General features: G+C 45.8%; 1 protein-coding gene across 9 annotated transcripts in view; it reads left to right on the top strand.

The window, feature by feature from the left end:
* The first annotated feature begins 581 nt into the window (after nt 1-581).
* Nucleotides 582-20493, top strand: part of ATXN7L1 (ataxin 7 like 1) — a 75794-nt gene continuing 55882 nt past the window's right edge. For 3 of the 9 annotated variants that reach the window (XM_053407256.1, XM_053407252.1, XM_053407249.1), the window contains exons 1-3: nt 582-958; nt 1652-1720; nt 3902-3964. In XM_053407256.1, coding sequence (XP_053263231.1) covers nt 844-958; nt 1652-1720; nt 3902-3964 — 247 coding nt within the window. In that variant the 5' untranslated portion in view covers nt 582-843. Of the gene's footprint in view, nt 959-1651; nt 1721-3901; nt 3965-20493 lie in introns of those variants that run through there. The other 6 variants (XM_053407257.1, XM_053407255.1, XM_053407253.1 and 3 more) reach the window with 4 other exon arrangements.

The following is a 20493-nucleotide window of genomic DNA, read 5'->3' as shown; positions in this document are numbered from 1 at the left end:
ACCGATCCCCGCTGCGAAGCGAGAGCCTGAGGAAAACTTTCCTGGCCCCCTCCCCCCCCCAGTCACGCGACGCGACGCAGCGCGCGCTGGGCTTCGGGGTTTGATTTTTTGACAGGTGTCTCTTCCCGCTTCCCTCACGGAGGGCGGGAAACTCCGAGCACCCAGACGCGCCCGCGTGTGAGGGACAGCAGCTGAGGCGGGCGAAGGAGCCTCGTCCGCCCACGACCCTCCCCTCCCCCTGCTCTCTGTCACCCGAATTCCTCGCTCCGAGCCTCGTCACCTCAGCGCGGTCTCCGAAGCGGAGCCACCTGAGGCGGCGGCTGAGGGGGGGAGAGAGTCCAGCCGGCGCCTCCTCTCATCCCCGAGGCCCGACCGGGGGTCTTCTAGTCACTGGACTGCGAGGGTCGGTTGCAGCGCCCTCCCAGCTTCCCCACGCCCCCGAGCGGCGGCGGCGGCGGCGGCGGCGGCGCGCCTCCCCTCTCCTGGCGGACTCGGGCGGGAGGAGGCGGCCCTCTTCAGGGCAGCGGCTTCGCCTCCTCGCACGGCGCCTGCGCGGCGACGGCGGCCGGGGAGCCCGATCTGATAGGGAAAGCCAGGGCTGACACTACCCCCGTGTGGGCGGCGGAACGTCCCGAGGATGACGTGCGGCGTTCTCGAAGCCCGTGTCTCGCTCGCTGGCTCCTCGCTCGCCTGTGCCGAAGGGAACGGGGGAAGAAGAAGAAGCAGCCAGGAGGAGGAGGAGGAGGGAGGAGCGGCGGCGGCGGCAGGAGCGGCGCGGAGGAGGAGACGGAGGAAGAGGAGGAGGAGGAAGACTCTTGCCGGAGAAGCGGCGGCGGCGGCGCCATGGCGGCCCTGGAGCGGCCCGTGCCCAGTCCCGAGGCGTTCCTGGGCCAGCCCTGGGCCGCCTGGGTCCGGGAGGCCGCCCTTCCGCACACGCATTGCGCCGCCCCCCCGCACAGTAAGGGCGCCCGCCGCACACAAGGACCGGCCAGGCGGGGCGGCGGGTGGGGTGGGGGGCAAGCCGAGGCGCCCCTCTCCCCGGACACGCACATGCGGTGCAGCCCAGCGGGGTGGATGCGAGCGAGCGAGGGAGGGAGCTTGCATGCCCTGCCGCCTCTTCTCCCCCAGCACACCACCGACCCAGTGCATTGCACTTGCCTTGCATTGCATTGCACAGACCCCCATGGCACTGGTCTTTGCTCCCGCCCCCGTCACCCAGTTGCATGGAGACCCACCCACCCAGCCACCCCCATCCATCCATCCATGTGTGCGGGTGGTGCGCTGTGCCCGGCCGGTGCTGTCCTGCTGGGCACCTCCGGCTGCAGGAGAGGAGGAAGATGCTGTCTGGGTGGCTGGCTGTCAGAGGGACGGGGGGAGGGGCAGGAGAATGCCGTTGCATTTGCGGAGGGGGTTGGGGGGGGCGATCTGGGCCAGGGTGCTGCTGGGTGCGGAATCAGGAGGCAGGAAGGATGCTTGTTGCCTGGTTGAAGGCTGCCCGGGGGGTGCTCCTGCCTGGCAGATGCAGCGATTGTTGCATCTTGCCTTTTTTGCAGCCGCTGGCTAGCGGAGCACCCTTTAACTCTTTAGCGCTCTCGTCGGATATAGCGGCCTCTGCCTCTGCGCTCCCTTGACTTTTGCTTCTCTTCTGCAGGTATAGAGCTAGAAGATGCTGGAAAAGAGGGTGGAAAAAGCAGGGAGGTGATGAGGCTTAATAAAGAAGGTAAGGAAGGGGCCAGGGGTCTGACCATATGTTATTGTACCTTGCTCTCTGCGTGGCTCTGGTTATAGAGCTCAGGGTTTTTTTGTTTTTGTTTTGCCAAGTATGGCTGGGGCGCCACAGCCATGTGGATCCTATTGAATCTAACCACAAACAAGGCTTACTGGGCCTATGTGTTGAGATAGTTCCATGTATGAATATTCAGTACTTGCATGGTTCTCTTCAGCTTTTGTTTTATAAGGAACTGGCTATCCCATTATTAATTTGAGACAGTGCTGTGTTTTAAATATGCAAGTAAGTACACACTTATATCTGTTCATCTGCATCCAGGCTAGTCAGCTTTTCATATTCTTTTTACTAACTTATTCTGTAGCTGAAAAGGCAACAGCTGAATCAAACAGTCACATAGTTTTAGTGTTGCTGAAAACAGGCCTGTCATAATAACCAGATGTTGGATCAATATTCAACATAAGCTTTGATTTTCATGATGATAAAGCTGTTGGTGCACAGAGGTGCAGTGCGTAGTGAGTATTTGAGTTAAGTTTTGGGCAACTTTTCAAACTGAGCATTTTTGACATTTGTAAAGAAGCATACATAAATTGTAATTCAGAGAATTGTTAATATGGCACCAGGTTTGTGAGCATGTGTGCAGATTACAAGTGAGTGAAGTTGGCAAACAAGCCTATACTTTCTATCAAGGAAGAACTTATGACTGCAGACAGTTCCTATTGACAGATTTGTTTTGTAATGTGATCCATAGACTTATCAGCAAGCATTTGTCAGATTTTATGTACATTGAAGAAGCTGCGTGGGTTCATGATGGCATGAGCAAGGGTTTGACACACTCTTTTAGCAGAACTGAAACTAACTAGTGTGTATGTTGTAGAAAAACACTGTATTTTTGGAACTTGATAGGACAAGCTAATGGCTAGATCCTGTTAACTAATGTGCTGAGACAATACTTCATCAAGATCAGGCATGTAGATTCCAGGACCACTGAAGGTGGATAGCTCATTCTGCCATGCTGGTGCAGGTGCTGAACTCTGGCCCAAGCACAGAAGCAGGATAAGCCATGGGTTTCTACTTTTTCACTCTACTGAGCTGTGCAAGGGCTATTTTTTTTTTAGTGGACGTGTGGGAATGAGTGAGAACAAGGTTAGTAGCTTTTTAAGTGGCACCTGTCAGCATACTCCTAAGTGTTTTTACTCAGAAGTAAAGCTATAAACCTAACTGTGTCAACTCAGAAGTAAGTCCTCTTGAATTTAGTGGGGCTTCCTGTTAGGTAAATGCAGGTAAGGATTGTAATCTTAGTTCTGCTGATGGTGTCCACATTCTAAGGGTACATTTCTATTAGTACTTAACTGGGAGTCAGCCCCATTAAATATTGTGAGGCTTACATTCCCAGGCTTGCACACTGCATGCCATTTATCTGCCCTGAAGCCAAGAACAGTGGTGTAACTCTATTACACCCTTTTGAGTTTTTGTGGTATTAAGAGGCTTTAGGAAGGGGCATCAATGCTCCACCAGCAGATTAGGATATATAATTATTTACCTTGAAAGAAAAATTCAACTCCAAGCATAGATACATCAGCTTCTAATAAATCTTAACACAAGTCTAGGACCAATATTATTAATTATTTTCACTATCACAAGCATACGTTTGGGGGATAGTTAGGGTTTTATAACATTTTGTAATATTGCTGTTGCCAGGATATATCATAAATTCAAATTAATCCCCCTCCCAAATTATATCAGACTGAGCTGAAAATTCTCTCACGATAACTGCCTCCAGATGTACCTCAGAAAATTCCGTTGTAGAACCACCTGGTCCATAGGAGGACACTTGAACTGTAGTATGCAGTTGCAGGCTAAAAATGTTCTCCAATTTTTAAAATAGTGTTAAATATGTCTCCTTGTTCAAATCCTCACAGATTTTAACTGAACTTATTTCCCAGGAAGTGTGCTGTGTGGTTGCTTTGAATTGCTTGATGACCCTGAATATGAAGTTTAATGTATTATTTCAATAACTGAGATAATACAGTAGAAGGGAAGACCGAGAACTTAGTGGATGAATGTATTTTGCACTAGTTTGTATATAGACAGGGTCATTGAGCTTGCCGCAATTTCAGCTCCTGTATGACGTGGGTCTTTAAAAACAGTAGTGTTTTTTTATATTTGTTGTAGGGTTCATTCAAGATGCGCTACTTCCTGAAGCAGCTTTTCTGCATGAATCTAGTGAACTGAGAGGTACGCCCCAGGGATATTCCTTGACATTGCCAAAGCCCTTGGATCACATTCTGCTGTAATGGCTCCCCTAAAAATATTGCTGCTTCTGCGATGAAACTGGCCCCTCCATAGTTATTTCTTAGGGAGGTGGAAACTTTCTGCTTTTAAAACACAGTGCAATTACTAAATTCAAATTAAACCATGTTATGATGTAAACATAACATATTAAAAGTTTACTTTTAGCTGTAGTATATTCCTAGCTTATTTTAGGCACCCCCTTTGTCGGGCCTAAACAGAAAAGTTTCCTTTCTCCACAATATAATCTGCTGCAACCTGTAGGCTGTTGTTTTCATTGTTTGTAACTGATGGCAGCTTTTTGAAAAGGGGTTGTGGTTGTTGTTTGCTTAAATATTGATTGCACTTGATTTAGTACCTGAATAGTTTAGCCAAGGAATCTATGTGAGAACGAAAAGTGTTTGGCTCGCAAAGTTCTGTTGATGGTGTCCCCCAACACCAATGTTAAGCATTTATCCTGTGAGGGAGAACAGAGGAATGCCATGTTTTCTGATATCACACTGTCATAGCTGTTGATGTACCTCATTGTAGGCATTTGCCAGCTAAAGTAACATGCCTTCAGGCTGAGCCGCCCAGTTGTCAAAATGAGCTTTGGTTATGCTTGTTGTTTGGTTGGAGAATAACTTTAATTAATAATCTACAGTATTGGATAAGTGAGGCTTTCAAATTGAGAACTACTTTTTGTACTCTCTTTGTACTCTCTGTGGTTTAGACCACAGCAGCACCCACGTCCCTTTTTGTACTTTCTTAACATCTACCATTGTGGCACTAGGCTCTCTCAGCATCAGAAGGGTGGCAGAAGACTGCCTAGACACAGCTAGAAATACTACTGGGATGGATGGGCAACTTCGCTTAGCTATCTTGCAGTTTATCTAGCAGCTTACTGTAATATCAATTTCTGGGGGGTCAGGTCCCCAGATCCCAGAACAGCACCAGATGCTGTCCATTTGACATCTTGATCTTACGGCGATATTTAGCAGCTATAAAGTGCTTTTAGAGCACACTTCACGTCAGTCCTCAGCGAACTGAGGATTTCATTTTATTATGGATATCTTCATATGGCAAGCGGTAGGAAGCTGAGAAATACTGCCTTCACTTGAACTAGGGACCTACTGGCTTATATTCTTGGGCTGCGTTCTGGTGCACATTTGTTTGAACACAATGGGATTTAATTATGAGTAAACATCCACAGGACTTCCTTGTTAGCTGTCTTTCATCATTAGCTATTTTTCACAGTCTGGGGAAACAAACCCATTTCGAAGGTGGCAGGGAGTACAGTGGTACCTTGGTTTACAACCATAACCCATTCCGGAGGTCTGTTTGTAAACCAAAACAGGTTGTAACCCAAGGCGCACGTTCGCCAATGGGGCCTCCCAAAATTTTATGGTCGTAATCCAAAAAAAATGGGTTGTAATCCAAAAAAAGTTTGCAAACAGTGACACACACTTCTAGGTTTGACGTGTTTGTAATCCAAAACGTATGCAAACCAGGCTGTTTGCAAAGCAAGGTGCCACTATATTTTGTTTAGTCCTTTCTGCTCAGGAGCAGTGCTGTGCTGCCACTTAGTGGGGCAGGGTAAGGCAGCTGGGGGGTGTGAAACTGGGGCTCTGCGAGCACACTGGCAGAGCCAGTCCAGTTCTCACACCTGCACAGCCTCAACCTTGCAGCCATGCTGCCCCACCCCTGCCCTACTAAGTGGTAATGGTTATTCTGTTGGTTGGGAGGATCGCGGAATAATGCCTCCTGCTCTTGCTTCTGCTTATACGCTGATGTTATCACACACCAGAAGGGACACTGCCTGTCAGTCTTAGGGCACAGAGTTCTGACTTGGTAGCAAATGTGTGAGGTCCATGGGGCTTGGCTGTCAGCACTGGCAGAGAAAGAGGAGTGTGTGGGGAGTGTACCGCCCCCGGCAGTGCGATCTTGGTAGGGTGCCATTGCGGCTGCCCCCCCCCCGTGCTGACGCCACGCCCCCAGGACGCACGCCACACCCTAGCGGGTGGCACGCCATGCCCCCGGGACTCACACCAGCCCCGCCTGCGCTCCACCCCCCCGGTGCCAGAGCATGAAACTCCACCACTGGCTGTCAGTACAGTCTAGGGAGCAAGGATAGGCTGGTTTGGAGAAACTTTGATAAAACAGAGGTAGTGGATTGCCCATTTCTGCTTTAGTAAAGAGTTGCTCTGATTAGAATTATACCGCATCAGGGTATATATAATAGTCCTTTCAAAATATTTATTTAAGACATTTACATACCACTTAGTTACTTGCATTTCTGAGTGGTGCATATAAAAACAATCCACGGAAAATGGGACAATAAAACAACACCCAAATTATAAAATGGAAGTAGTATCTTGATTGGGTGTTATTTTTTAAGCAGACCATGTGCTTGAAAATATTGTAAAAATATGTTGCTGCACAACATTGAAATGTATTTTAATAATTTAAATATTAAATGTTTTTCTTGCATTAGGGAATCCAGAGTCTTGTTCTTTTGGGAAATAAAGCTTGGGGAACAGAGACCTCATCCCAAGAGCACTGTGTGCTTAAGTCTCTTTGATACAGACATAATCTGTGCACAGAATTTGCTTGTTTTGGTGCGATAGCATGCATTGCCCATGCAATCTCTTCAAACCACCCAGTGGTTGAAAAACTGGCTAATATGTGGAAATAACTCTGTGTGTGTGTGTGTGTGTGTGTGTGTGTGTGTAAGTGATCTACTCACACAAGCAGTGTCATGGTGGAGGAACTATGGCTCCTGAAATATTACAGTAGCTACATCATTGAAAAGCAACTCCCTGTTTCTTGCACATCTGCTCCCAGGAAGAAGCCACTATGTACCTTCTGTAAGTGCCACTTCCGATGTTAACACTATTCACATGAGTATACCGCCTGCATGAGCCTTTTGCAGTCAGTTGCAATGCAGAAAAAAGTGATACTTGGCATGTATATAGCACTTTGAAATGTTCAAAATAGTAGGAAGGGTTATTGGTTAGGAGAGCTTTGCATACAGTTGTTCCCAGCTTCGTTCCCTGGCACCTTTAAGGTAGGCTGGGAAAGATCATGCCTTAAATCATGTCAGTGGTTCAGTTCACATGCACCACTAAGCCAAACCATGGCTAAGCATGAACACATGCTCTGAAGTTACAGTAAAAATTGCAGCTGCTTTGCTGCTCCCTCCTTGTCTTGTTACCTGCAAACTGAGCCATCACAGACGGTACTGACCAAGAACGCACAGTGATCTTTGTGTAAGGAAGCTTCCAGTGTTCTTGTAGTACAAGCAATCCTTGTTTGGTGAAGGGGTTCTGTTGCAGACCTCTGCGTGTGTAAGCCTGCTCCACCTCTTTTCATGACGTCTTTATGACGTTTTGGGACTACTTCCGAGTTCTGAGCTGTGCGCATGTGTGTGATCATGCATCATTCGGAGTTGCCTGTAATCCTTACAGTGTTATCCTAGGTCACCTCCAGATGACCCGCTTATTGAACATTTCATACTGATTTGTTTGCACAAGGTTTGTGGGGAGGTTAGATGACATTGGCTATTTATTGAGTATTCATTTTCAGAGAGGTTAGACAATGTTCTGTCAAGTAAGTGTTATCTCCCACTTTCCAATGCTTTTCCCTGTCACTTTTCTTACAGCAAAAAGTCCAGTGAGGTGGTGGTGGCTACAGACGGATTTGTTCTGCAAGAACACTGAATCAACTTTAATCATGTAACCTGAATTTCTAGGTGTGATTGAATCCCACCTGAAAACGGCAGCAGTCTGGAAGCGCCCTTATAAATCATTATAATCATGTTAGGTCTGTCAGTATTATTCCTATATTTTAGATGATGGGGTGGAGGCTGAAAACGATGACTTGGTGTCTAGGGTTGCCTTCACAAGTTTCAGGAATCCCATCCCTTAGCCATTATGCCACATAACAGTGTGTGAATCAACTCTTACATTGTGGTGTTTTGCAGCGATACTTTTATTAAGTGCATATGGAGTAGATGCTTGTGGGTTGTTGTTTCTAGTTGTTAGGGAATTGATCATGAATGAAAAGAAATCTTTCTCACCTAGGTGATTCTTTGGAGTGAAGCTTACCAGCATGAGGAAAACTTGCATATGCGTCATAGTGTAAGGCAGGGTAGTGGTGATATGATTTAGGATGAGTGTTAGGGTTAGCTGTGCATTTGCTGTATTTTTATCACTTCACTTGAGAAATTCTTTTGACTCGGCACCGATATTGTTACTGAACCTCTGTGTCTGGAGTGGCAGAAACTGGCTCGTTGGCTTTGATGCTGTGAGTGGGGGAACCAAATAGGCATCTCCTGCTGGCTTCTTCAAGGCTGGAAGAGCTTGATTGATCTTTGTAAAACATCTTGAAAAAGAAGAAAGTAGTTCAGATCTGTGTTGGAGGGAAACTTCTAATGTATTTTTTCAGCATGTTGCATGTCATTTATTGGGGGACCTAGATCTCCCAAGATCAACCTGGCCCTTATAATATGCAAGTACACTGTGTGAATAATTTCTCATTATTTGAAGTTAGAGAGAGAGAGAGAGAGGCTGTGGCTATCCACTTTTCCTAATAGTCTTGAGCAGAATAATTGTTCTTTGTCGTTCCTTTTTTCTTGAACAATACTATTTCATCTGCTACGTTAAGAAAATTGCAGAGTATTGGTTGGTTTCCACATAGCGCAAATCATAGCTAAGTGTGAATGTGTGAGATTATTATAAAATAAAATATGCAAAAGAAAGATTATTACAGCACCATGTAAGGTACCAGAGCACTGATCTCCAGTGCAACAAATGCAAACTATAGATTACTCTGTAGTGACTCAATAAAATTTGGCATGTTAGAACTCAGACCTCCCTATTACTTACTGTGTTCAGTATGCATCTGTTGAGATAGATGTTGCATAGTTAGTGGGCAAGATAAAGGAAGACAGAAGGCAGGTGCTCTTTCATAGGCCTTTGGTTGAAATTTCCATTCAGCAATGCAGGGTGTGGGAGAGAGAATGGATGAATCCTTGTGCTTGCAGTAAAAAATTCTTATGCTTGAAGTTAGAACCCTGAAAATTTCCAGAGAACAAAGAGATATCCAGGACATGTTGAGCCTTTTAGGCACTTCTGTCTTACATTGTTAACTTTGAGCAAAACAAATTAGACTCTCACGTAAACAGCTAGTGTATCTTAACTCTCCTGCGCCATTTCTGCAGAATAACCCATGAGTTCCCTCCCCACCCCAACTGAAGAACATGTAGCTTGTTCGGCAGACTTGAAACGTGTCCTTCTGAATGTGAAATTGTATTCTATAAAGCAGGAGTGGGAAACCTGTGGCCCTCCAAATGTTGTGTCCCCAACTCACATCACCCCCAGCCAGCATGGTCAATCGATTGGGATCATGGGAGTTGTAGTCTAGCAGTGTCTGGAGGACCACAGGTTCACTATTGCTTATGGAAGACAAATGTGGAGAAATTCCATCAAATACAAATTCCGCCTGTACTAATTAAACCATTAGGGTTGTTGTTGTTAGTGAAGCCTAACATTTAGGTATGAAGGCACACTATTTGGATGTTAGTGATAGATGGAGGAAAATATTTTTAAGGTTCCATACTCATTGAACACTTTGGTTCAGTTCACAAGCTTTTACTTCGTCCATCTTGAGCAAAACTTTAATAAGACAGAATATGTTGGATTCCTTTTACAGCGAGAAAATTCAGTTTATCTTCATACGTTGCTGTCTTCCAGTGGAACTTATTTTAATTTGGTTTTTTATTAGACAAAATTCATTCCAGGTCTCATTTAGCTGGTGTATGATTGTTATAAGGTTGATGATCACATAGTTGGAAATAGATTTCAGTGGAAGGACACAAAGCATGGTGAAGCATTGCCCAATTGCCACAGAATAGCCTATCGGTTACTAAATGATTAGTACAATACACTGTACAATTCTGAAAGTAAAGTCTGAAATATTACATGTAGCTACTGTATAACCTTGCAGCCTATACAGGTGTATGGGGTGTTAGGAGAGGGGTAGTACCTCCGGTATAAGACAGGTTGTGCTTCTTCTGGGGTATTTCATCCACCTTTGGTCCCTACCCTGCGCTCAGCTCTCACCTGTAGCTCCTAGAAGCTCATCATGTGACAGCATTGTACCCTGGGAACTGGCTGGATAAACCAGATGAGGCTAGCTGATAGGTCTCAAACCCTCGTTGAGTTAGGGATTTGCCCTGCATACGAAGTCACACTCCGGTGGATCGCTTGGACGAGACCAATAGTGGATCGCTTGGACGAGTGGACCAATAGTGGATCGCTTGGACGAGACCAACGGTCAAGGGGCTAGTTTCTGTACGTGCTGTAGCAGGAAGTGAGGGGCAGATGAGGTTTGTCAACCTGGGAAGGTAGCCCATCTAGGAAAAGGAATGTCCTCTGGGAACGCAACACATTCACTCTTGATTCTCCTGTCCAAGTTATAAGATGGGTGATGTCAAAAAAAATGAGAGGCACAAATACAAGATGGGTGACACCTGGCTTGAGAGCAGTACATGTGAAAAGGATCTGGGAGTCTTGGTTGACCACAAACTTGACATGAGCCAACAGTGTGACGCGGCAGCTAAAAAAGCCAATGCAATTCTGGGCTGCATCAATAAGAGTATAGCATCTAGATCAAGGGAAGTAATAGTGCCACTGTATTCTGCTCTGGTCAGACCTCACCTGGAGTACTGTGTCCAGTTCTGGGTGCCACAGTTCAAGAAGGACACTGACAAACTGGAACGTGTCCAGAGGAGGGCAACCAAAATGGTCAAAGGCCTGGAAACGATGCCTTATGAGGAACGGCTAAGGGAGCTGGGCACGTTTAGCCTGGAGAAGAGGAGGTTAAGGGGTGATATGATAGCCATGTTCAAATATATAAAAGGATGTCACATAGAGGAGGGAGAAAGGTTGTTTTCTGCTGCTCCAGAGAAGCGGACACGGAGCAATGGATCCAAACTACAAGAAAGAAGATTCCACCTAAACATTAGGAAGAACTTCCTGACAGTAAGAGCTGTTCGACAGTGGAATTTGCTGCCAAGGAGTGTGCTGGAGTCTCCTTCTTTGGAGGTCTTTAAGCAGAGGCTTGACAACCATATGTCAGGAGTGCTCTGATGGTGTTTCCTGCTTGGCAGGGGGTTGGACTCGATGGCCCTTGTGGTCTCTTCCAACTCTATGATTCTATGATTCTATGTCCAAATATGCTGCTGGTGACCCAGCTGTGTATCTCATGGCCTGATGTAATATCCCTGCGTGGATACATCAATTTTCCTTGTACAAACTCGGCATGTGGAAGATAGAGGAAGTGATAATTGGGAGAGGGTGATGACATGCGCCTTTTCCTTCCCGCTTTGGTTCACAGTGGAAGGTAGGAAATGGATAATTAATTTGGCCGTATCTTTAATACAGTAACTTGGGTATCAGCATGACACGAACTTTTTCTTCCCTTGTACTGTTTGCATAAGCTTTACCCATATGTTTATCAGGCTGCCTCTGGCATAGCTTTCCATGGCATAGACTGCTCTGGCACCTTGCTTTTTCAGTTATGTGGGCTTCCAGTAGCGTTTGCTTATCACACGCACCTTCTTCTGGGCCTATCTCCGTGGCTGCTTTTGCCCGCCTAGGCAACTCGGTGCAGCAATGGTAGTTGCTGTTTTTGTATGTTCTCTGGAAGCTCCAGCTGCTACAGTGACTAGACTGCTGGCAGTGTGTGGGCAGACGGCTGACGGCATGTGGCACTTCTGCTGGAACATTTACATTGGCTGCCCATATGCTGCCAGGCCAGTTTCAGGTTATTCTCCGTCTCACAGAGGCCCAACTAGCTTCAGCCGGAAGTTGGGCATTAACCTTTCAGCAGAAATCCAGCAGGCATCCTTGCTTTTCACTTCCAGGCATTTCTTGAATAGGTTTCTGTGCCGATAGGCCTTTTGATTTTTGAATTTTATTGTTATTCATGTTTTTATACTGTATTTTATGCTGCTTTTATAATTAAGTGTTTTAAACTGTTTTAAATTTGTTGTTAGCTGCCCTGAGCCCAGTTTTTGAACCAGGAAGGGCGGGTACAAATAAAAATTTATTTATTATTATTATTTGCAGCGCTTTAATTAGCCAGTTACTTATTGTTTTTAATACTGTTTTATGTTTTATTGTTGTTCCCTTCCCCAATATCTTACAGTATGGTGGCACAGAAATACTTTTATAAATAGATAAGTATATATGGCATTTCACAAAGAAGAAATTGACAGGTTTGTACTCTAAGGGGCCTGCAATCTGACACAAAGGAAACAGAGGTGGCGGGGGGGCGGAAATCAAGTGGGAAAATAATATGGGATGAACTTCAGTTTTGCATGTTTCATCTTTTTTACGGTAGGGTTTTGAAACAAGGGCAAAAGTTGAGTTTGAAGTAAGTAAGGGTGAGTTTGAAGTAAGGGTGAGGTCTTAGAGGTGGTATTGAAGTTGATTCCAGGCTGTAAGCGTAGGAAGAGAGAAAGACCAGAATCTGCATCAGCTGCTTGCAGAGTGGCAGACTGAATATAAAATAGCACAACCGTTTGAGGCCTCTGGAATGGCATAGTGTATTGTGTTCTACAGTTAAAGGTAAAGGTAAAGGTACCCCTGCCCGTACGGGCCAGTCTTGACAGACTCTAGGGTTGTGCACCCATCTCACTCAAGAGGCTGGGGGCCAGCGCTGTCCGGAGACACTTCCGGGTCACGTGGCCAGCGTGACATCGCTGCTCTGGCGAGCCAGTGCAGCACACGGAAACGCCGTTTACCTTCCCGCTAGTAAGCGGTCCCTATTTATCTACTTGCACCCGGGAGTGCTTTTGAACTGCTAGGTTGGCAGGCGCTGGGACCGAACAACGGGAGCGCACCCCACCGCGGGGATTCGAACCGCCGACCTTTCGATCGTCCCTGTTCTACAGTTATCCCCTGGTATTTGTCTGGCTTGGATGCTGCTGGTTGTTTGGGGATCCTGAAATCACACCGTACCTTGGTGTTTGACTCACTTTGTTGTAGCACAGAGGTGGCCTGGTGTCTATTATACTTTTTGCCTAGAAAAAATTACACACACCCCCTTACAGAAAGTACCTTGGGTTACAGATGCTTCAGGTTACAGACGCTTCAGGTTACACACTCTGCTAACCCAGAAATAGTACCCCGTGTTAAGAAATTTGTTTCAGGATGAGAACAGAAATCGCGCGGTGGCAGCGGGAGGCTCTGTTAGCTAAAGTGGTACCTCAGGTTAAGAACAGTTTCAGGTTAAGAACGGACCTCCAGAACGAATTAAGTTCTTAACCCGAGGTAAAAAGGTAAAGGGACCCCTGACCATTAGGTCCAGTCGTGACCGACTCTGGGGTTGTGGCGCTCATCTCACTTTATTGGCCGAGGGATCCGGCGTACAGCTTCCAGGTTGTGTGGCCAGCATGACTAAGCCGCTTCTGACAAACCAGAGCAGCGCACGGAAACGCCGTTTACCTTCCCGCTGGAGTGGTACCTATTTATCTGCTTGCACTTGGACGTGCTTTCGAACTGCTAGGTTGGGGCAAGAGCAGGGACTGAGCAACGGGAGCTCACCCCGTCGCGGGGATTCGAATCGCGACCTTCTGATCAGCAAGTCCTAGGCTCTGTGGTTTAACCCACAGCGCCACCCGCATCCCTTAACCCGAGGTACCACTGTACTTAAGGCTCATTTTTCTCAGTGCAGCTGTCATGTGAACCAGCTCCTAGAATGTTTTGTTTCATGTTCCCACCAAACAACTCTTGACAACAGCTTGGCAGCAGCGTGAAAACAAACTGGCTGGTAGGAGGCCATCACTGTGGCAAGCTCACCGCTTGGAGCAACTGTGGCGCACAGAGGTTTCCTGAATGCAGTCCTCACATGGCAGCTTTATCTTGTAAAACAGCCATAGCAGGCATGATGATTTTCATGTGTTTTAGCTATAATTGCATGGAAGGCCACAGCACATAGGTAAAGTTTTAGTTTATCTTTTTGAATGGTTGCCTGAGGCAGCAAATTTGGAAATGTATTTGTGTTTGTCAGATGAGCTAAATATGTAATGCTGATAGGGTAGCAGAATCATAGAATTGTAGAGTTGGAAGGGACCCGAGGGTCATCTAGTCCAACCCCCAGCTATGAAGAAATCATAACCAAAGCATCTGTGACAGATAGCCACCCAACCTCTGCTTAAAAAGCAATGAAAGAGAGATACCACCTTATGATGGAGCCTGTTTCACTGTTGGAATGGGTATTACTGTTAGAAAGTTCTACCCCATGTTTAATCGGAATCTCCTTTCTTGTAGCTTGAATCCATTGATCCTACCCTCCAGAGCAGGAGAAAACAAGCTTGCTCTATCTTCCATGCGATAGTCCTTTAAATATTTGACTATCATATCTCCTCCCAGTGTCCTCTTTGCTTGGCTAAACATACACGAATCCCTCAACTGTTCCTCATAAGGCTTTGTTTCCACACCCTTGGTCACCCTCCTCTGCACATGTTCCAACCAAATTCAGTGAGGCTTACTTGCAGGTGGGGTTAGGATTGCACATCCGAGCAGCCACGGTTAGAAATTAGGTAGGTATGGATTTCGTAGGACTGTTGATGTTCCAGTCCCACCTTTGCCACAGATTCACTGGAAGGACTTAAGCAAGTTACAGTTGTACCTTGGTTTTCGAACAGCTAAGTTCTCGAACGTTTTGGCTCCCGGACATCACAAACCCGGAAGTGACTGTTCTGGTTTGTCAATATTTATGGAAGCCAAACGTCTGACGGGGCTCCCATGGCTTCTGATTGGCTGCAGAAGCTTCCTGCAGCCAATCAGAATTATTATTATTATTATTATTATTATTTATTATTTATACCCCGCCCATCTGGCTGGGCCTCCCCAGCCACTCTGGGCGGCTTCCATAAAAACCAAAAATACAGTAAAATATCACACGTTAAAAACTTCCCTGAACAGGGCTGCCTTAAGATGTCTTCTGAATGTCAGGTAGTTGTTTATCGCTCTGACATCTGAAGTCGTTCTTTGGTTTTCAAACATTTTGGAAGTCGAACAGACTTCCAGAATGGATTCCGTCCGACTTCCAAGGTACGACTGTATTCCATTGCAAATCAGTAAAATGGTGCCAAATCAGGTGTGTGTGTCTTTCGCAGACACTTCACTATTTCAGCTATAAAGCACAGTATTAAATGTTAACCCTTGTGCTGAAGCAAAACCAGAGAGCATATGTTTATTAAACATTCATGCATCTGCTTTGGCCCATATCAACCTACTTTTGAAGATAGTTATGATGACAAAGCACAGTTAAGGCTGCAATCCTTGCACACTTGCCTGGGATATGTCCTGTTAAACTTAGTGGCGCTTTCTTCTATGTAGACAAGCAAAGGGTTCTTCTGTCAGACTGTAAATAAGTACTTTGCAGACTTAAAACCATAATAGTAACTTTTGAACATTTCTGTTTGTCACTTCATAACTTCTTTGGAAAGAAAATAGTAAAAATTCCATTAAAGCCAGAGTCTTAACAACCACCGCCATCATGCTTCTCGGAGATAATATGAGGACAAGTCGACTACTAACCCAGAACAAAATGATCTCCACGTTCCTCAACAGATTGCCAGCTTTGATGTAGCTGAAAAACCCTGCCCGTTTCTTATGGCTTTGTAATATCCCAAACTGAAAACATTCGCTTTACTCTTGCCTAAGCAGCTAAACACTAATGAATAACATTTGCACTAATAGTTCTAGGATTTATGTAAATCACCAGGGTCTCCCTTAACTGAGGGATTCCATTCTGTGTCACAGAAGCCTATTTTTTTCCCAGTCTTAGTTGTTTGGTTGGAGTTGTTATTGACACAACTGTGGCAGCTGGAGATGATGGGATGATAGTCGAAAACATCTGGAAGGGACCAGGTTGATGGAGGCTGGTGTGGCAGCCTCTCAGTTGTGTTTATTTCATGAATTGGTGCTTCTGAGATAACACCTTGCATGGTTTCTCATATTTTGCTTTCTTGCGAGAATTCTGATTAATGTGTATTTAAGCCTTCAAACAACCACCGCCGTTCAAATCCCCGTGGCGGGGTGAGCTCCCGTCTTTCGGTCCCAGCTCCTGCCCACCTAGCAGTTCGAAAGCACCCCTAAGTGCAAGTAGATAAATAGGTACAGCTTTATAGCGGGAAGGTAAACGGCGTTTCCATGTGCTGCGCTGGTGCTGGCTCGCCAGAGCAGCTTCGTCATGCTGGCCACGTGACCCGGAAGTGTCTGCGGACAGCGCTGGCTCCCGGCCTCTTAAGTGAGATGAGCACAACTACTGGCCCGTACGGGCAGGGCTACCTTTACCTTTACTTAAGCCTTCAAACTGCTCCACAACCCTTGCTGTGTTGCTTATTCACTTTGGTTATCAATTGTGTCACACTTTTTACAGAAACTGTAAAAAGATGCCAGGTATGAGAATCTGATGTATAATAACTGGTTCCTTGTTATATTTTCATGGTGAATCTAGCGGAGGAATGATGTATGAACACCGACTTCCTTCCACGATTTCTCTCCCTTCATGTGAATCAAGGTTGTAACTGCTCTGTGTGTCCTTAAAACTTTGAGGGAGGGGTGCAACTTGGGTTATAGTAAGAATGTCGGCATACAGTGGGTTAACAGGTTCCCCTTTGTCTGGCAAAGAGGACTCTGGTGTTACAAAAGATGAGTGCCCCAGGGAAAGTATTGCTTCTTACCACTGCTGTGAAGGGAGAAGTGGCCATGCCACTGCAAAGAATGTTTTTGTTTGTTTTATTCTTTTGGGTTGTTGTGTTTTTTTGTCACTTTCCATCTCTTTGTGCTTTGCTATAAGGTGATGTTCTACTGAACAGGCTTTGCTGCTGGGACAGAGACAGAAGAACTGCCCGGATATGAGAGCTAATTTACCGTATTTTTTGCACCATAACACTCACTTTTTTCCTCCTAGAAAGTAAGGGGAAATGTCTGTGCGTGTTATGGAGTGAATGCCTGGGGGTGGCGGGGGGGATCTGCTGCAGTCGTGAGCAGAGGATCCATGGTTCCCCTTCCTTCCCTCCTCCGTGGTTACAAAGCATGGATCCACATGGATCCTCAGGATTTTTGCATGGGGCTACTCCAAACTCACTGTCAGATCACATGTCTGTGGCCACAGCATGAACCACAAAAATCATATATCACTATTTCGTTTAGAATATTTTTTTTCTTGTTTTCCTCCTCTAAAAACTATGTGCGTGTTATGGTCTGGTGCGTGTTATAGAGCGAAAAATACGGTATATGAGGGAAACATTTTAAACAATCCCGGTGAAAGATTCCCAGAAAACTATATAAAATATTGCTTACCTGAAGTTATAGTTTGTGTTTTTGAAGGTAACCCTAATGAGTTTTATAAATATAGGCTGAAGTGGACAATACTTAAGACATAACCTGCTGATTTTTTAAAATAAAGTATTAATTGCTCCCTTTTTTCAAATAAAAAACCCCCTAAAACTTCCTTAAGGCAATTCGAATGTCATGACAATAAAAACAACTGGATAAATGAAAACAGAAAACAATGGGAAAATTTAAAGTGTCTTTAAAGGAGAATAAGAAGGTTCTGTTTTTATCCACAAATGCAAGTAATGAGATAGACACTAGCCCACGGGTAGGCAAACTAAGGCCCAGGGGCCGGATCCGGCCCAGAAGCCTTCTAAATCTGGCCCATGGATGGTCCGGGAATCAGCGTGTTTTTACATGAGTAGAATGTGTCCTTTTATTTAAAATGCATCTCTGGGTTATTTGTGGGGCATAGAAATTCATTCTTTTTTTTTTCTTTTCTTTTCCAAAATATAGTCTGGCCCACCACAAGGTCTGAGGGACAGTGGACCGGCCCCCTGTTGAAAAAGTTTGCTGACCCCTGACTAGCCATTTGCATGCAGGGACATGCTAATACAGAGCATGTCCTCCAGCCTTGGGTGCTGCTGGTTTTACTTCACTCAGTAAAGGGATGTGGAGCAAGGCCTCATCCGGTAACGTATAAGTAGTGGAAAGGTTGGCATATATGCTCATTCCAGGTCCTTTAGGACTTTCAGCTAAAGTTTCTTTGAAACCCCTCAGATCTGGACCAATATCGGTCAGTGTTGATTTGCCAACCCTGCAGTGCTTGGCGGCCCTTGAGGTCTCAAATTTCAGTGATAAAAAAAATGCCCCCTGCCTCTCACACACCATTCTAAATCATATTTGTGGTGTCCTTTGCAGTGCCTGCAAGGCTCTGCACCCAACGCGACAATTTAAAAGTAAAGGGACCCCTGACCATTAGGTCCAGTCGTGGCCGACTCTGGGGTTGCGGCGCTCATCTCGCTTTATTGGCCGAGGGAGCCAGCGTACAGTTTCCGGGTCATGTGGTCAGCATGACTAAGCCGCTTCTGGCAAGCCAAAGCAGCGCACGGAAACACCGTTTACCTTCCCACCGGAGCGGTACCTATTTATCTACTTGTACTTTGACGTGCTTTCGAACGGCTAGGTTGGCAGGAGCAGGGACTGAGCAACAGGAGCTCACCCCGCCGCAGGGATTCGAACCGCTGACCTGATCGGCACGTCCCAGGCTCTGTGGTTTAACCCATGCTCCCCTAAATCTGACTGCCTGCGGCCAGTTCCCAGTGTTAAATGCACAGGTGAATTCTGCTTTAGCTGCAGTTTCCAGACAGAACACTGTACAGTAATCAGCTGGATCAGGGGCTCCCAAACTGTGGACTTTGGTCGAGTTTCATTCAGGTGATCTGTGACATGCGGGTTGGTTTGTGGCTGCAGATAGTAGACAGCACATCTTACAAGCATTGTAATTCCACAGAATTCAAGGTGTAATTGCTACGACAGGCAGAAAAATCATAAAGCGGTCCAGCAAGCCGTTTTCAAGTGGTTCGTGGTCTTGGTAGGGAAGTAGGAACCGCCAAGCTTAGATAGCCTACTTCTCTATTTTTTGTTATGATATAGTCTGAAAATTATTTAATTCCCCCTCTGCTTTTTTTTAGGAAAGGAATGAATTTTTAATTCTATTCATTTAATTCTATTCATTTCTGCATTTGTTATCACACTTTCTACAAGGTGCTATGGAGACAGGTTAATGCTAATACAGTAACTACAGCAGCTATTTTATAGGACATAACAGGACTCCTAGTGTCTATGTTTCTCTCTTTCTCTCTCTGACTACTGTGTAGAAGAGAACACGAAGCTACTTACTTTCAGTCTGGTATTCTTGGTGTGCTACACCCGTGTACATCAGTATAGTGGACGCTCGGGTTGTGAACGTGATCCATGTGGGAGGCATGTTCGCAACCTGCAGCACGGATTGCGATTCGGGGCTTCTGCGCATGCGCAAAGCGCGATTTAGCGCTTCTGCACATGCAACAACTGCCGAAACCCGGAAGTAACCTGTTATGGTACTTCCGGGTTTCGGCGCGTCCGTACCCCAAAAAAACGCAACCTGAAGTGTCTGTAACCCGAGGTGTGACTGTATTGTTGTTAATTACATTTGTATAGTGTCCTTCATCCGAAGAACACAGGGTGGTTCGCAGCATAAAAATACAAAATGAGAACACAAAATACATAATAAAACAAAAACCAACCAATAACCACCTCCTCCCACTAGCACATTTAAAAGGCCGTAGAATGTTAATAACCCAAAGGCCTGGTTTTAGAAAAATGTTTTCGCCTGGCATCTAAAGAGATGTAATGAAGGTGCCAGGTGAGCCTTCTTGGGAAGAGCATTCCACAAATGGGGAGCCACCACAGGAAAGGCCCATTCTTGTGTTGCCACCCTTCGGACCTCGTAGGGGAGGCACACAAAGAAGGGTCTCAGATGATGATCACAGGTTGGTGGCAGGCTAAGTGGTTGCTTGACCCACTCTGCTTATGGATATGGCATTTATCTTAGGGAGCTGACGTAATTGTCTATAAAAACGAAGATCGAAACTGAATACCGGCCAACAATAATTGGACATGGATGTAACATTACATCAGTCTGCAGCAGAGGAGAGAGGAGATGGGATGCAGGGCCTCTCCACTGGAACAGGGGGGGAGGCCAGCATCTTTTGGTTCCTCCTCTCCTTGAATCTTTCCATCCCAGCTGGTAATTGGAACAACTTGCAATTAAGAACCGGAACCTGAGTTTGCTTATTTCCTAGCTCAGTTGGTTAAAGCGTGGTGCAGATAATGCCCAGGTTGCAGGTTCAATCTCCATAAGGGACAGCTGTATATTCCTGCATTGCAGGGGGTTGGACTAGATCAGTGATAGCCAAACTTGGCCCTCCAGCTGTTTTGGGACTACAGTTCCCATCATCCCTGACCACAGGTCCTGTTAGTTAGGGATGATGGGAGTTGTAGTCCCAAAAACACCTGGAGGGCCAAGTTTAGCCATACCTGGACTAGATGAACCTCAGGGTCTCTCCCAACTCTTATGATCCATTTTTCTTTTGCCAT

The sequence above is a fragment of the Podarcis raffonei genome, chromosome 10 (assembly GCF_027172205.1).
Source record: "Podarcis raffonei isolate rPodRaf1 chromosome 10, rPodRaf1.pri, whole genome shotgun sequence".
NCBI lineage: Eukaryota > Metazoa > Chordata > Lepidosauria > Squamata > Lacertidae > Podarcis > Podarcis raffonei.
The sequence above is the reverse complement of the archived record's forward strand: the minus strand, read 5'-3'. Positions and strand labels throughout refer to the sequence as shown.